The 18,819-nt window shown below is 34.0% G+C and overlaps 1 protein-coding gene across 1 annotated transcript in view; it reads right to left on the reverse strand.

Moving 5' to 3' along the window:
- Nucleotides 1-2,179: 2,179 nt before the first annotated feature.
- The window catches only part of LOC117335824, a 45,519-nt gene continuing 28,879 nt past the window's right edge, over nt 2,180-18,819 (reverse strand). Inside the window, exons 3-17 of the mRNA XM_033896036.1 lie at nt 16,848-16,934; nt 15,170-15,326; nt 14,507-14,651; nt 13,926-14,019; nt 13,249-13,326; nt 12,719-12,870; nt 12,445-12,494; nt 11,114-11,225; nt 10,670-10,837; nt 9,892-10,021; nt 8,089-8,208; nt 6,921-6,972; nt 6,322-6,471; nt 5,358-5,684; nt 2,180-4,934 (exon numbers count right to left, since the gene is read on the reverse strand). Coding sequence (XP_033751927.1) covers nt 4,750-4,934; nt 5,358-5,684; nt 6,322-6,471; nt 6,921-6,972; nt 8,089-8,208; nt 9,892-10,021; nt 10,670-10,837; nt 11,114-11,225; nt 12,445-12,494; nt 12,719-12,870; nt 13,249-13,326; nt 13,926-14,019; nt 14,507-14,651; nt 15,170-15,326; nt 16,848-16,934 — 2,007 coding nt within the window. The 3' untranslated portion in view covers nt 2,180-4,749. The remainder of the gene's footprint in view (nt 4,935-5,357; nt 5,685-6,321; nt 6,472-6,920; nt 6,973-8,088; nt 8,209-9,891; nt 10,022-10,669; nt 10,838-11,113; nt 11,226-12,444; nt 12,495-12,718; nt 12,871-13,248; nt 13,327-13,925; nt 14,020-14,506; nt 14,652-15,169; nt 15,327-16,847; nt 16,935-18,819) is intronic.

Genomic DNA, 18,819 nt, shown 5'->3' on the forward strand with positions numbered 1-18,819 from the left:
ACCAGTTCTAATAAATTATATTAATTTAAAATCATTTGTGTTTAATGAATTATTAATACACATTTCCATGAGTTTTCAACAAAACCGTATAATAATGCTTTTAATTGGCTAGGCGTTCCACTTTTAAACTGAGACATACATTTGGTCGATCAAATCTTACCTAACAAATATGGATTCTATCTGGTTCAAATGATAACAATACACGGCGTCAAAGTTGATAAACTATGGTTAATGTACAGGTCAGCACACCTATATCAGGCATGTATTATAATACATACCACATACCATCCTGACCTTTGACCTATAAGATAACGACTGACGTTATGTCACACGCACGTTTTTATCCACGTGGGTTATTAACCCGAATTTATTTAAACAGAAAGATAGTCCTGTATTAGGAATGCTGGTAACCCGGTCACCTTGTGTGTCCCCCAGTCCACAGGGGTGTGTTACAAATGGTATCATATATGAGATGGGACGCACATATATATATATATCCTTAAACAGAACTTATCAATTTCATTTTAATGTCACGGTTATTTTCACGTTTGTATTTCAAAGTAATTAATGTGTATTTCGAAGTAATTATTTTTACAATGGAATTCAAGTGAAAGATTTATAATTGTGTTTGGTGTTTGAGCATTCTTATGAATTGAAAAATATGGATATTCGTGATTGCCGACTTCTAACCAACCAACCAAGCCATGGATGTAAAAAGTCAGATTTCCCCGAAACAAAAACATGCGTTGGGAGGTCAACAGCTAGGCTAAGAGATTTGCGGCAAGCCCCTGTTCAAACATCGATAGACTACATGTGCATGCATATTAAAATCAACACAGAAAAAAAAGTAAATGTAAATGTCAAATAAGCAAAGATTGATTTATTGCCATTGTATTCATTTGTTTTGACAAGGGAGGATGAAATGGTGAATGGATAATTAAATTTATTAATGATGCACTTTAATAAGTTATTTAAGCAGACATCTTTTGAAAATGTGAGTTGATAATATTCATACAGTAACTAGTGTCAGAGTGACGTATATGTTACGCGGTAGTGTTATTAATATCAAGCAGTAATATCATACTATGGACTTGTCAACATTTACCACATGTCAGAAACGTGTTTTGTAAGTGATCATAAAAATAAGCCATAATGTTAACACATAAGGACAAAATCGAAAGGTAAGGTCGAAATAAATCGACAAAAGACAGAAACAGAGAGTGAACCAAAACAAAAGGAAAAGCAACAGCAGGAACAAAGGACATACCAAAAGAAACAGAAAAGCAACAACAGGACCAACCATAGGACATACCAAAACAAAAGGAAAAGCAACAACAGGACAGCAGGACATACAAAAACAAAAGGAAAAATAACACCAGGAACAAAAGACATACCAAAACAAAGGAAAAACAACAGCAGGAACAAAGGACATACCAAAACAAAAGGAAAAACAACAGCGGGAACAAAGGACATACCAAAACAAAAGGAAAAGCAACAACAGGACCGCAGGACATACCAAAACAAAAGGAAAAACAACACCAGGAACAAAGGACATACCAAAACAAAAGGAAAAACAACACCAGGAACAAAGGACATACCAAAACAAAAGGAAAAACAACACCAGGAACAAAGGACATACCAAAACAAAAGGAAAAACAACACCAGGAACAAAGGACATAACAAACAAAAGGAAAAACAACACCAGGAACAAAGGACATACCAAAACAAAAGGAAAAACAACACAGGGAACGAAGGACATACCAAAACAAAAGGAAAAACAACACCAGGAACAAAGGACATACCAAAACAAAAGGAACTATAACAACGAGAACAAAACGAAAAACAACAGGGACACAAGACATGCCAAAGCTCAACGAAAAGCAACATCAGAAACATAGAAAACAAAGAAATGACACCAACACCAACTGGGGGCATAAGAACAGCATCGGAGACTAACATCTACCAACAACCAAAATAATTGCCACTGTTGGCATGAATGTTTATCATCTTAGAGAGAGTAATTGATTCACTATTTGTGCTTATTTACTTGTCACTAAGATCAATATATTCTATATATCAGAATGGCAAACATGATGACGAAGATAAATTCTGTTGCATCTTCTTTGAACTAGTAATGATAACAATTTAATCAACAATACCACAAAACAACAAAACAATATAAATCTTTATTAATTTATTCAATTAACAAATCTCATATACTTCTCATTAAGCAATTTACTCCAAATATTTCTCCCGCACTTTTTTTTACGGTAAAATAAAACTCATTTGTTAATCATTCTCTCTCTATAAGATACACACTTTGTCTTAAGACAACAGTAATATCAATTTTTTTTTGCACAATCTAATGCATGCTTATCTTCTGAAAAAATAGAATGTGATTAAACAGAACGGTAGTTATCGGCTGTTAGATCTAAGGTGCACGACAAGCAGTCATTAGAAATCAGCTGTACTGGGCTAAAAAAATGACCTATTTAATTGCATTTATTGTTTTCTTTATCTAAAGATTGAATTTACAAAATACGCCAATCTTGTTTGATTTCAACATGATGATTAAACCGTTTATATATTTACAGACTTGGTGCGACTAATACCTCATACTTGACATCGTAACTTGACCCTTATGTACCCGAAAAAAATTGTCAACTGATTCGTGTACCGAGTAAGTATTCGTTTTGTTGCTTTTTGCATTAATAATACCGCTAGTGTGTTGGGTAATCGGTCAGTTGTCATAATTGCTAATATCGCTAACTTTCGTATGCAGGGTAAACGACCAGTTGTCAATATTATAAAATCGCTAACCCAAGTGTGCAGGGTAAACGGCCAGTTGTCAATATTATAAAATCGCTAACCCATGTGTGCAGGGTAAACGGCCAGTTGTCAATATTATAAAATCGCTAACCCAAGTGTGCAGGGTAAACGGCCAGTTGTCAATATTATAAAATCGCTAACCCATGTGTGCAGGGTAAACGGCCAGTTGTCAATATTATAAAATCGCTAACCCATGTGTGCAGGGTAAACGGCCAGTTGTCAATATTATAAAATCGCTAACCCAAGTGTGCAGGGTAATCGGTCAGTTGTCAGTATCAAAGAACAAATCGCTAACTCAAGTGTATAGGGAAATCGGGGAAATCGGTCAGTTGTCAGTATTATAAAAATCGCTAACCCAAGTGTGCAGGGTAATCGGTCAGCTGTCAGTATCATAACAATCATTAATCCAAGGTTGCAGATTAATCGGTGAGATGTGCGTACCTTAAAAATCGATAACCCAAGTGTACAGGATAATCGTTCATTTTCCAGTATCATAAAACTCGCTTACCCAAGTGTTTAGAGTAATCAGTCAGTTACCAGTATCATAAAACTCGCTAACCCAAGGGTGCTGGGCAATCAGTTAGTTGCGCATATCATAAAATCGATAATTCAAGTGTGTAGGGAACTCGCTAGGTTAAGTCTCCAGGATGATCGTTCATTTTCCATTATCATAAAAATCGCCTACCTAAGGGTGTAGAGTAATCAGTCAGTTACCAGTATCATAAAACTCGCTAACTTAAGTCTAAATGATCATCGTTCATTTTCCATTATCATAAAAATCGCCTACCCAAGTGTGCAGGTAATCGATCAGTTGTAAGTATCATAAAACTCGCTAACCGAAGGGCGCACAGGGTAAAAAGTGAGTTGCGCATGTCATAAAATAAATTCGCTAAACTTAGTGTGCATGGTAATCGTGAAGTTGCCATCGTCATTAATATTGTTAACTTAAGTGTACAGGTCATAGTTTGATTTGAAACTTAATCTATTAAAACTTTAGTTTAGCACCTAGTGTAAAAATATACCTAATAAATTAGTGACTTCGTAGAACTCGGACACCATAGTTGTGTAATATAAAATAACAGGAAGGCATGCTGTTAGCAATAACTTAGCTTTGTGTCTATAAAACTTGTTAGTAACCATGGAAAATTAAAAATGATAAAATCAAGAAATTATACGTACTTGTGTTGGAAGGTTATACTAAAACACGTAGTATCTAAGATTACTTCTTTTACCATCAGATAAAAGTTTCTGTATGCGTTAACTGCGATCTAATGGTTTTGATTATTTGAGAATCGGGCACCTACGTTTAACGTAAAATGTGCCGTCATATACCTCATTCCAATGTCTTTTTTCTGTAACTAAGGAATATACTCCAATGACCTACGTCTTCGAGTGTGTGAGAAGCAGAAACAGGTCTGATACAGATTGTCGTGAAACATCACAGAACTTTAGCTAGAGGTAAAGCAGCTTAGACATATCGACTATTATAACTATGTCGACAAATACTTCGACCAGCATAGTTGTGACAATACATCAGGTATTGTAGAGAGGACAACGCATTGCTATTCATAAATGTACATCAATATTGATGCACGCACGCACACATCCACTCACATTCATGCACATCAACCAAGAATTTCAACTTTCAGTATTGTTTTAAAATAAGGTCGGCTAGATTTTGGTTTTAGCAAGTCAATAACACTATTTCTATTTTTACACAAAGATGAGGTAACGATTCCAAACTTTTGTGTGAATGTGACTTTGATAAACTCAGCGAGGCTCAGACAAACTACAGTCTAGATCTCCAGCACAGACTGTGTTAGTTAATTCCACTTTGCTTTTTTGTCCTTGTTACTCACTACTTCTGACAGTGATAACAAGTTTCTGGAATTCCTCCGATAAAGTACTCCCTAATTAGTATCAAATGATGATGAGGAGACTTATGAGTAACGCTGTAAGTCCTATGTTCCACTGTTGGGCTGGGGCACCTGCCGTTATTTCCTTACACGTCCCACAACAGTCGCTTTTATAAGACTCACACCAGGCGACAGTACGGTTCTTAGAATTTGTGCACAACGAAGGAAGTCTGTCTCCATATAAACATTCTGAAACATTCAACATTTAATATGCGTTAGACAATATGTTTTGGCGTTAGACAATATGTTTTGGCGTGACAATATGTTTTGGCGTTAGACAATATGTTTTGGCGTTAGGCATTATGTTTTGGAGATTTGTTTGAGATTTCAAATTGTTGTCACACATTGGTCACATGATAATGGTTGGCAAGAGAAACAAAATGAAAAAAAAAACCCAAAAAAAACCAGAAGACTATGATTAAACACTCTGATACTTAAACTACATATTTATCATTAAACTCAGGCAGTAAAATGTCAAAACGACAAAATCAGACTCGCAATATATAAGAACCAAGCTTTTTTACGACTTCCAAGTAGTTTAAAACTTTGTACCTACGAGGAGTTTATAAATATAGTCAATTATTTTCGTAATTCATTAATGCAAAAACATACCTGAATCTTCATTATTTCGTATCTTGAAACAACTATGGCAACAGAACGATTCGATAATGCTGTCATAACAAAGATGGCGGCCATTGGTGTGTACGAAATCCTCACAAGACTTGTCATTGATGTCCGCCTTATCGTTACATGATTTTCGTATTGTTGTAGGCTCCGGCTTACGATCGGACGTGACAGTAAATGTTGGAGTAGGAGTTGTTGTTATTTTCTCGCCCACCTCACACGTTCCACAACAGTCGGTCTCTATGTTACTCTCAGTACCAATCATGCTACAATGCCATGGTTGGCAACCCTTCACACGATCTCCATACTCACAGCCTGCGTGAGAAACAATACAGTTTTGAATTATCTCCAATTTATAATGATTTTTTAATGAAAACGATATGCATACGTTAATTAGCTATGCTTGATTTAATATTTGCCATGTTTAATTAAATATTTGTAATATATAGTTAAATAGTTGCCATGTTTAATTAAATATTCGTAATATTTAATTAAATATTTGCAATGTTTAATAAAAAAAAAAAACATTCCAATTAAAAAATCGCCATGTTTAATTAGATATTTGTTATATCTAATTGAATATTTGTCATGTTTAGTTAAAATATGCTATGTCTGATTAGATATAGCATCGTTTAGATGTAACAATAATTTGTAATTATGTTGCGTGGCCAAATTTTTTGCGTTAATGCAAAATGTTCTATACGTTTGATAGTTTTGTTTTCATGAAACCCTTTAGATCTTTTAAACCAGACGCACTCTATTTACTCGATTTGATATATATAGAAAAACGATGTTTGTCAATACAGGGTATTCAAAATTTCAAATATAATCTGATGCAACGCGGTTCTCTGAATATTATACATCGTAATAAATAATAATTTCTCATCATATTAGACAGTTCTGCGACGTGTATGGTGACACATCTCAAATCCTAGTCCGTTTTTAAACTTACCTTTCCTCCACGTGTAATATTTGCCACATGACCCACAACAGCGAGCTCTGACCTTATCCTGGTAGCAATATGCAGGTACTTCATTCACTAGCTCGTCACAAGTTTTCGAGATAAAAGCAATACCAGGTTGATCGCCCAGGAGACAGGTACCTGTTGTCAATCAGATATGTTTCAAATTCAGCCATCAAAAGTCAGGTAATGTTCGTGATAATTGTCGGCATACACTCAAGGTATTTATAAAAACTGAAATTTACACGTTTCCTCATTGCAGTTTTAATTAAAAGGTAAACAATGTTTCGGTAGTGAAAAGCAATCCAAACGTATCTTATAAGTAATGTCCCATATTGCAAATCTAGCTAATCAGAACTGCCATTGTATTTCCAGTAACAAAACGTGAAATGTAAGTTGCTTATTTTGGAAGCATCGTCGTGCTCTATTATTTTGATATTTCTCACATTATATAACAAAATCAGCCTTTCAGCTCACAATTCACCACATGATTCTTTTGAGGTAAGTATAGCATAGCTAATCCACTATATGATGATAGGAAATTCGAATTTTATCATTTAAGCAAGCCATGCTGGTCTTTATAGGCCTACCTTGGTTTTCAGGTGCATGTGGAGATAAAACACATTGCCCTGCCGAACACCACTGAAAAAGGAAAAATGCATCCTAAATACAAAAATGCAGCTTTATGAACGATATACGCTCTAGATTCAATATTCTACTATTAATGTTACATGTTCGTACGATTAACACGTTAATAATGTATGGAAAAGCAAAGTAAATAGCACAAACCTAACTGTTACCATACGTCATTATAATAGCTACAGGAAAGTCAGACAACTATTGAATATAAAATCATTGGGGTTTATTTCCAGAAAATGTATATCTTGTGATGAAATCACTTTCTACTCACTTTTACCTCAAACCGCCTAATATTTCCTTTCTCACATTTTCATTTGCTCATGAAGTACCTCACATTTTATTCCCACGTGGTGAACCCGTATAGAATTGAAATGTTTCATCTTTTTATTCCCTCACGATGTTACTCTATCTTTCTTCAATGACCTTTTTCCAACACGATGTTCCTCTTTCTTCACTAAAATTTTTATTCTCACACCATGTTCCTCTCTTTCTTCACTAAAGTTTTTTATTCTCACACCTTATTCCTCTCTTTCTTCACTAATCTGGTTACTCTCACACCATATCCCTCTCTTTCTTCACTAATCTGGTTACTCTCACACCATGTCCCTCTCTCTTTCGTCACTAATCATTTTATTCTCACACCAGGCCCTTCTCTCTATCTCCACTAAACGTTTTATTCTTTCTCATACCATGGTCTCTAAAACGTTACTAAGCTTTTTTCTCACACCATGTTCCTCTCTCTTTCTCCACTAAACTTTTTTCATTCTCATACTATGGAACATTCTCTCTATCTCCACTAAACTTTGATTCTCACACCATGGTCCTCTCTTTCGTCACTAAACTTCTTATTCTCACACGATGTCCCTCTCTTTTTTTTCACAAATCGTTCTATTCTCACATCATGGACCTCTCTTTCTCCATTATATATTTTTCACACCATATCCCTCTTTCCTTTTAACTAAACTTTTTTTTCTCACACCATGATCCTCCCTTTCTCCACTAAACTTTTTTCACACCATATCCCTCTGTCTTTCTGAACTAAACTTTTTTTCACATCGTGCCCCTCTATCTTCACTAACATTTAAGTGCCACACTATGTCCCTGTCATGATTCACTCACCTTTTTATTCCCACACGACGTCCCTCTAGCCGCAAAATGTAGCACGCAGTCGCTGTCGGTAGCTGGGTCTCTACAATACATCGCTGTGCATATTGAACTGGCGTTGCCGAATTCATAGCCCTACAATTTAATAATGCAGGCAATTAGCATATTTTTGTTAATTTTACATAAAAGAGTACATCAGAAAATTTGATACTGCATGTATCGAGAATGTCTTGATAAAGTATCGGAGTAAAACATTACAGATATGTCAATGCTATGTAAAGTTTAGCTTTGAAATTATTAGCAACTAATTTATTGGTTGTGTGTGTGTTATTATTAACGACCGTGTACGGTCTATTTTATATATTACACATGCTTCTCTTAAGCAGTACAGTTTAGGATTTTTAATAAGATTTGAAGGATTTGTTATTGTATAGAAGATAGAGGTAATATATACATATTTATTGCTATTTTTGGATATATGCCACCAGTTCTGGTAATCCTGTCCCAACCGTAATTATATTATACAATATGGCGCTCTTACCTTTCTCGACTGCATGATATTATTCATGTTTACAGATGGAATTTTGCCAGTATTTGGTCGGAATAAAAATTATGTACTTTTCGCTAATTGAGGACGATATATATAAGATATATAATGGCCCATTAATGACACTTATTTATGTTTTTCCTTTGACAGTGAAGTGTACAGGTTTGCACTATATATAATCTAAGATTTAGTACAGGTGGTAGTTGAGTGGAACAAATTTATGTAAATGTGAATTTCAACATTGTTAAATGCATAGGATATAACATGTATTATCGCAAATATATTGTCCGTTTTAATTTATATGATATTTATTAATGTGTAATAAAAAAAAATGTGTGAAACATTTGCCTTTTTTACATTAAAATTACGCGGGAAACGAGATTTTTGTATGCTGAAAATTGGAACGAAAACAGGGCAACAGTACCCCTGCCAAGTATTCAGCATACATACGTATAATTGTGTGCCTATTGTCATTTGAGGATGGAAGGTTTATTCTCTGTTACATAGCATTATTCGCTTTTTCTTACCATAAATTCTAGATCCAATACCACCATCAGGTCACGTGTTGTATGTTAAATTATTACTGTTAAGGGATAATTATTATTTCGAGGGTAGAATAAATTTGTTAAACATGGATGCCTCACCATAACGGAGAAAAGTTGGCCTATTTCATAAAATTAAGAAATAATAATAATAATCCTTTCTGCTTTAAACTTTTGTTTACATACTTTACACTGTTGCCAACCTCTAAGTGTGAGCTTCTCTTCTTATCTTTTAACTTATTAATCTAAAGTCGATAAATAATTAATTGAATCCCGCAGAAATTACATCTTACTGTGGCTCTATTTTGTATGCAACTTTCGGTGTTAAAGGCGATCATTATATGTTCGCTGTTATTGTTATTTTGCATATGTTGTTGTTAATGAGGCATATTAAGTACCATGGGTGTCATTTTATGCATTTTTGAGAGAAGCAGTTGATATGGTGTCGGCGATAAATCATTTTTAATTGAATTGTTTTTCTCTAATTAAATATACATGTACACTGTTTATGGCGGGTCAGATTTTTATGGTTTGGCCAAAACTTAAAAAGAATGTGAATATTTGGTGGAAACTAATACAATCATATTTTCAAAATAGAGATTTGTTTTCAATGTATCGGTTATATTGTAGGTTTAGCAGTATGGATTTTTAAATGAAATATGTTATCAATATGAAATATTATTTTTAGAGGATTAACATACTGCGATATCTTAAATATTCTGTACTTACTCGACAGAGGTATGAAGTTGGGCCCCAGATCAGCCGACATTGTTCATCAGGATTGAAGAGCTGTCCGGGCACTTCTGTGGCTGCTACACTTATGTCCTCATACCTGTCTGACAGACAGGTGTATCCAATTCTAGAAGAAGAAAAAAATATATAATGCAATATTCTGTACATTGTTTAGCATGTGTTTTATATCATGTCATAACGTCATAATCAACTAGAAATTATATGCAAAGTCCAAATACATCTCATGGTGAAGATTTACCACACCTTCATGCCAAGTATAAAAGTATGTTTATACTTATTTCATCTTATATATGACTTTACATACAAAGGTAATGAAAGAGCAACATGATCGAAATACAAAACAAATTGTATGTAATAAGAGGTATTAGTATTGTCACTACTGGGTTAAAGTTGAAATTGAAGACGTTACTCAAAAGATGACCTTAGTCAATTTTATACTTCATTTTTGTTGTTAACGGAAGTTAATTTCTCCGATCTTCCTCTTATTACTTTTATTATTATTATTTTCTTTTAATGACGTTGTTAAGCAATCGCTCTGAACGAATATCCATTCATTGATAAGTCATTGATAAATGACACTAACAACAGAATCAAAGAGAATATAAAGATATTTATTATATGTATTATAAACTATTCCCTTTTCAAAAGCAATAAAACTCATACTGCAAGAAAAAATATTTTATTCTGTATTACGAGATATTTTCCTTCTGAATCGTCATTTGTAATGCTAGAAATTCAGGATTCAGTGCAATACCGTGTGAGATTGTTGATAAACTCCCGAAAGTAGTCTACAGTGCATGACGAGAACTTCCACTGGTTGAGACGTTTGTCGGGCGGGATGGGTCCGTATCCGGATGACGCCATGATGAACCGATTGGAGGAGGTGCAGCTATTATCCTCTCCATCGTGAAGGGCGCCCAGACTGTCAAAAAGTTTACATGGTTACCAACATAGCCAAAATAAAGAGAAAGGGGCTCTGATATTGCAAGTTTAAAGAGATGATATTGGTCAATAATTTTTGTTATTACACGAAGGGTTCAGAAATGTTATATTCTTTGTGCTGCAAATCCGAGGATATTTAGTAAGTCTAACACGGCATTTTCCATATAGTCACATTGAGGATAATAAAATTTGTAATTGCTAATGTTGAAATAATAATATAAATCTTTGAAGCACATGAAATACAAACGTAACCAACCTATGTCCAAGCTCATGGGAGGCAGTGCCGATGTTCTGTAATCCCCCGTGGTCTTCGACAACGGAAACACTGTCACCGTTAGGTCGACACATTGACCCAATAAAGGCTAAACCTGACAAGATCAAGGCCACGTGATATTAAGCACATTTTTAGAGGAAATAAGACGGAATCACGTCATTAACACTTTGGTGTACAAACATATCTTTTTTGGAAAATTTACTTGGAAATGGAAAATTACCACTCTCTTCACATTACAATGTATGGACTCTATTATTTTGTTTTAACTGTCAATTTTAACTAATGAACTTATATAAAGCTACAGTTACATGAAGTTATATCTACATGAACAGACATATTTAGAAAAATGGATTGTAATAATAGTTTCATGTATACAGTGACATGAATGTATTCGGTGACGTAATATTTCACGCATACCGACAATTTTTTCATGTGGAGTTATATAGGCAACATTGCAACACTGTTGCTATTAAGGCCGAATAAAGAGCAAAACGACGTCACTGTTTTGCTGCTGTGCATATTTTCATCTATTTCAGGAAAATTGAAAATTGAAGAAAAAGTATGTTTTAAAATACCAGATGAAAGAGCTAAAATTGTCTACTATTGTATGGAATTTCAAGAAAATCCATTTAAAAAAGATGTCATAAAAATTCATTAAAATGATCAAAATGCATGCATTATATATTGAAATATTACGTGACCGAATACTCATGGCACGACACTGTATTTTTGATAAATATGAAAAATATGAACCATGGTGTAAATTCCTGTATTGCATTTTTGCCATGGAGATTTAGAAATTTATCAAACTGATCAAACCTATATTTTCACTGTCGCAATGAGCAGTAAAAAATAAGATTTTGCAGTGAAAATATAAGTGTTTTTTTTAACCATTCAGAGTTAACCATTCTTATTCTCCTCATTCAAACTTGCCGTTTATCCAATTAGTCCAAGCGGAGATAGATAAATGGGTTATTTTGATGTATTTCTGAAATATTCAGACTAGTTTTGGCAAAGTACTCACTTGATGCTAGCTTTTCATGCACAGATTCTACGATAAAGCAGAACACGCTTAAATTGCGTTAATAAGTCCCTTTCAAAATGGTGCCGTCAATGTGACGTACAAGGTAGAGTAACGCCACAAAGAGACGACGTCATGGATTGTTACTGATTCCCGCCTTTTTTCACTATTAAGTTTTCGATGTTTTTAATTTTGTTTTCCCATTAGAATATCATATTTATTATTATATTCAACGGGAACAACGGGAAGTCATTCAATAGCCTCTATGTATTTCGAATGTATGCATGCTTACCTGCAGTATGTAGGAGTTTCGTATTGTCATTCGAAGAGTAAAGATCGACCCTACAAGAAACATGATCAAATTAGGAGTGCTGTCTATAAATACATTGAACATTTCTACCATAACGCTGCCTTTCATGTAATATTTGTTTTACAGATGTATACACGAACTGTTCCATTCTTGATCAATATAATGCATTGTTTATTCTCTAAATATATGTATGTTTCTTTCTTTATCTTTGAATTCTTCATGTCGTTTTCTGATTGGCGATTAGCATTAAACGTACCCTGTAAACAGCATGGCGTGATCGTGTGCGGGTAAGCCTTTCGTGTTTCTAATCCAGAACCTGAAATCTTTGAGGGCGTCATCAGCATTAACGTAATCTCTAGGTTTAGCTGTCTCCCGTCTGAGCTCGATCCAGGGATATGTGTCCATTTTCTGAAATACACAACACTTATTTATGTTGGATATATCGTGTATATTCACTTATGGTATGTAATCATACTATTATATCTGCAACGATTTCAACATGACGATATATGTTTACAGTGTTTTTCATTCAAGATGATGGTCATGTATTACACTCACAGTATCCGCACCATAACGTCTTAACTTATCTCCAGTACAAGTTTAATTTAATACTCGTATTCTTTATCAAGTACCCAGATCATAACGTCTTAACTTATCTCCAGTAAAAGGTTGATGTAATACTCGTATTCTTGATTACGGTACCATGATCATAACGTCTTATCCAAAATACAGATTTAATTTGATACTCAAATTACGGTATTCCGAGTATGATATGATATAACTTACATCAACCACGATGAACCCTGCGATAGTAATTGCAAACTTCAGATCCGCGCTGATGATCCCTTTATATCGTAGATCTATCTGTTAAATAAAAGAAGTTTGAAATTCTTGTCATTTCATATAATCTAAAAATTACAGTTATAATGATAGTATCATTGTGTTTTTAAACGTTCCGCACCTTACCAGCCTGGTTGTGTGAAGTGAATTCCAGGTAGCTCACACCTGAACTAAGAATATACGCAAACACAAGAGAAAATACCAACATTAAAGACGGAACTCTAATTCTAATTTAAATGAACTAAGGGCAAAATATGAACAGAATATATATTTGATTTGATATCATTGAAAAAGCTAAAATGATAATAAGAACATATGCAGCGGCCAGGAAAATGTATTCTGCTTCATCAACGTCACCCTCTTGCAAATCTAGTTGAACAAATCCGTTTTCATTTCAGATTCCCTCTCAACCGGATCAAGTTGTCTTTATCTGCATAATATTGTGATATATTTTAATTTCTACTGAGCTTTGTAATGTGATTCTGTTATATTGATATTTTTGGTAATCATTTCTTTAATGTGTGAAAGCTTTATATAAGTGCTACATTATGGAACCAACGACAAACGATAGTCGAGCGAACGGGATGAAAATCACCATGCATTAATTTAGTTTAAATCCTTACCTCATTGACAAAATGTGAGAAGTAACGTCGTAAGTTGTTTTTGACATTTTGATCCTTGTCGCTGTCAGTATATCCTAAGTCTCTTTTAAACCAACTGTAGAATAAAACAAAAACCTCCTTAGTATTCTTGGCATTACCATACTGTCTATAACTCTGCCGTGCTACGAATTTTTCAGATCCTGGACATGTATGGAAGAGATGATAAGTTAAACAATGGCCACATTCAAAGATATACAAAAAGGAATACAACATTATGGTATTCTAAAATTGTCTCTAAATGCAAATGAAAAATTTGGCCCTAGTTTGTTAGTCACCGCGTTATCATTTTTCGTGAGCAAACAATTCATTTAAAACGATTTTGCCGTGTATGCTGTGAATAAATAGGTCTCAAGAGAGGATGCAATCTATTGATATGCATCCCCGACGGAAAAAGATTTCCTTTTCATGAGCGCTGTTTTGCATATGAAACACTAAATCTTCAAATAAGGCCACGATAGTGTCAATAAATTGTCACAGCGTAGATTGGGGTGCCTCCATCAGAAAACCTTTTCTGCCTATTTTGTTGACCTCTAAACACTTACTCCTGATATATTTGAAAGTCTATAACAACCAAAAGATCAATGGTGTACAGACGCGGGCCGGCATCTCTTCTGAATCGCCCATCCATCGGTTGTCGAGTTGTCGCGAGCATTTGGTTTTGCAGTATATCTGTCGGTGGGTCAATGGCTGAAATAATAGACGACAATTATGTTCGTTGGCTATGTGTAATGGCGGACATGATGAATATCTTTCAAAATTTACTTTTACGTCAATATTGTTTATTGAGTTATTGAGAGAAAAACATTTTTCGAGGAGGAAAATTAATAAGCTCGCAATGAAAACTGAACATAATCTTATTTTCTTCCTCGGCAAAAGGATATTTCATGAAAAAGTTGCATCAGAAATATTAAATCATTTAACTAAAACCGGCTTTAGACAATGTATCTTCACACTGTCTGTATTCAAATGCGAAGGGATTTTTACAAGTACGAGTGGACGAATGTTGTAGCAACTTTTTATCAACACACGTATAATAATATTTCATCATCAAAAATCATCTTTATATTTCTGGGTCGATAGGGTAATATTTGGATTTTGTAAGAAGCTTAAAGTATAGTATTCTAGCTCGAAGCCACAATTGTATACGAGTATTTTCATGTTAACACATCCGTAGTTTTCTCAGAAATGGAGTGTAAATGTCTTACGTATAGGTCTGTAGTCATGGGATACGAGGAGGTCCCTTGGTCTTTGGGTGACACGGTATATAGTTCTACTTGTGATTTTTGAAGCTTCTGAAGGATTTGTTACTATTTCGTCTGCTAATAAAGTATATTGTAGGTCCCCATCTGTGTATGTACCCGTCTGAAAATATAATTATGTTGGAAATATAAATCACATAAAATAACAAAATATTATATAGAGCATGCTAAGTTTCATTTTTGTCGACATTACATCTAGGTACATGCTTCATTATAAAAGTCTGTGAAAATGAAAACACACAGAAGTGAACTAAGTCGTAAATATTTACGCGTACCGTGTACTTACTGTGCAGACATTAACAGTCTGGGAGTGACCAAACACAGAAAGAAAATTAGCAAAGTCTACCAAACTTGAAAAACGAAACACAAATTATGTCCCTTTGTATTTGCATCGAACACCTTAAAAACCCGAGAAGCATGTAATGAAAAGCAACATTTCTTTTTAAAGATAGCTTAACCATATCAATTGATGTTTGATCATTTATAAGTTTCCTTAATTCATATTAACATCAATCGATTTATTCACTATGACATAAAGAGGCAATCAATTTTTAGGCGATTATTATTGTTATTATTGTTTTTGGTTTTTTTTTTGTTATCTATTTATAATTTATTTATACTTTTAATGATCAGAAATATAAAAGTAGAAAAATTGATGGTAAATCAGTCGATTTCTCATTAATACATGAATTATTTTATAAGCAATAATTGTGATATTAATGAAATGTGTAGTGTTTTTATCATTACATTCTTTGATTAAAAAAATCCGCATACCAACCTGATAACCTCATAGCCAATGTTCCCACAGAGAGTTTAACACATACTCAGAAAGGCATTAATCCACGACAACCTCAAGTGAATACGAAATAAATCCCTGTCTCATCTGTTTGGAAATTCCTTTTTTTTTTTTAGGTTTGCAACTTGATAAATTAAAGCTGCAGTGAGTTAGTTTTGGCAGCAGTTGTCACATTTTTAGTTATTCCAAATAGCAATGTACATTGGCGTCTAACAAATGCATTAAAACATATCCATCAATAGAAGGGCACATTGGTATTAACTATGATAATATTACTTTAAACCGTACCCTTGAATGACACGATGAACTGGAACACAACCAATCTAAACATTGTCTGCATGTAGTTCCGCGAAGAGCATTTAAAAAAAATATTCAACCTAAATGTCGAGTAAATATATTGAATTTTTTGACGTTACTACACTGTTCAATAGTAGTCGAATGTAGTTATATCAATAATATAAAATACTCCATGCTATATATCGAAACATTGATAGTCACAACAATGACGTCTCGAGGAGAATTGATTTCATTATTGCCTGGTGATATTAACAGATAGATGTTTGGAGATATTTATCACACTTTCTTCAGTACTCGCAACTACATGAATGTCTTTTCTGAATTTGCAAGGCAATGAAATGATTGAATGGATTTTGATTTTTACCCACCCACATTATACCTCGCAATTTATTTCCTATTTAGTAATCAAATCTGAAATACAAATTAACTTATAGCGTAACCAAACTAGCAAAAAGGTTATATACACTAATACACAACTACTCTAGGTGAAATTTTATGTTAAGATAAATACAAAACTCATCGATTACTTACTATTTCCAGTGATTTGATTCCAGTTTCCATGTTACATCTGAGCGCTATAGATGCTTCTGCCTCCAGATTTTGGTAGAATTCTACATCCTGCGGTACGAAAGATGCATAAAAAAGTAAAAAACATTTATCAATAGCAATGATATAAAATACAACACCAACAATTAGCATCCTTAAAATTGAATATCAAACGCCCTACCACCGAAATGTAGCACCACCTCATAAACCAGTTGATAAAAGTGGTATATCAGTTTTATTTTAATTATACAAACATGTTAAACAGACTGCCAAACCTTCTGTCATTTAAACTTTAAAATTTTAATATATGTATGGATGTGACCCATGTCTGTGTCCGTCTTCCTAGCCTTATGTACAAAAACAACTAAAGGGTTACCTATGGCGTCATGACAATAAATTAAAAAATTCGAATCTTATCACTTACAACTAATACATTACATAGCACAGTAGGAACACGATAATTTACTCAAGGGTTCGCAACATTAGCGTCGCGTGCAGAAACATAATGAGGATTCGTATTGTAATGGAACTATGTTGTACACTTTAACTCATATAACGATTCTCTGTCTCAATATAAATTGTTTACATTCTGTTCTTAAAACGTTTTTATTCGCTAACATACAGGATCTTATACTCGTGACTATGTCATAGGGAATTACCTATACTCGTGTATACTCGTGACTATGCCTAAGGGAATGAATTAGACTCGTTTATACTCGTTGCTATGTCATGGGGAATTTAGTAAACGCTTGTATAATCGTGACTATGTCATCGGAAATAAACTAAACTCGTGTATACTTGTGACAATGTCATAGGGAATATAGTAAGCTCGTGTATACTCGTGATTTAATGTCCAGTTTTGTATTTGAAATTATTTCATCCATTGACCAAAAAGAATTACATGTTAAATTGTCGTCCACAGTACTCACAAGATAATTACACCTTTTAATGCAAAGTGAGAGTTAGATACAACGGAGCCAAAATGAAATTAAGTGCAGCATACAGCTGTTTAGTCCTTCTAGGACTCGTCAGTAATGGCAAAGGCTTAAAGTATTTACACCTGCAAGGCGACGGAAGAAGCTCATCATACGTTGAAAAATGTCAAAATTAAGATAGGAAGGTGCAATAGCCCCATAATAAAATACATTTCATAATGTTCAATATTTAATATCAAAAGAAGACCAAGTATATGTCACTTCTCAGATGAATTAAAGCGTAGTTTGCAGGTTACGGCAAATCTCTATTGGAATTAAGTCCACCAGCAGGGTAAACCACCTGGAATATCATTGGATTATATAACAGTCACACGATATATTAGCCCATGTCAACTTTAAACTTGTCCACAGTCAGGTTGTACAAAGTCACACCTGACATCGTGACACCAGAATCACACGACTAGCAATATGTAAACAATAGCTAATGAATTATTATTTGACAGGTCACGAAATGTCAACACAAATTTATTACTTGAAGAGAAGATTGTCATTTTCGTTAAACAATTAATTAAACGTATATCAAGATTAGTAACTGAAACTAGAACGATAGAGGTTATTTATGTTTGATTTCTTCTAAACCTTGTACACCTGTGAATATTTAATGTGTGATTTCGGTAAACCGATTTGCAAGCAGCTTTGTATTTTTTATTTTTAAATCAAGTATAATCAGGAAGAGTCAGGAGAAGTCAGGCACACTACTTTGTTAATTGAATGTTAAATCATGGTATAAATGTATGCAGTCGTTCCTGCCAACAGAAATCAATGTTTCAAATGTTTGTATTTTAAACATCGCTGTATACCCATCAGTTTAATATCTCCTTTAACACAGATTCATTAATTGTTCATCGAGCGCCTAACACAAATGTATCAAAATGCAAGCTTACAAATGATAAACTTTACATTTGAATGACATTAAAAACAAACACAACCTAAGCTTTGTTTTTACATCATCGAACGCATAG

Source organism: Pecten maximus, chromosome 10 (assembly GCF_902652985.1).
Source record: "Pecten maximus chromosome 10, xPecMax1.1, whole genome shotgun sequence".
Classification (NCBI taxonomy): Eukaryota; Metazoa; Mollusca; class Bivalvia; order Pectinida; family Pectinidae; genus Pecten; species Pecten maximus.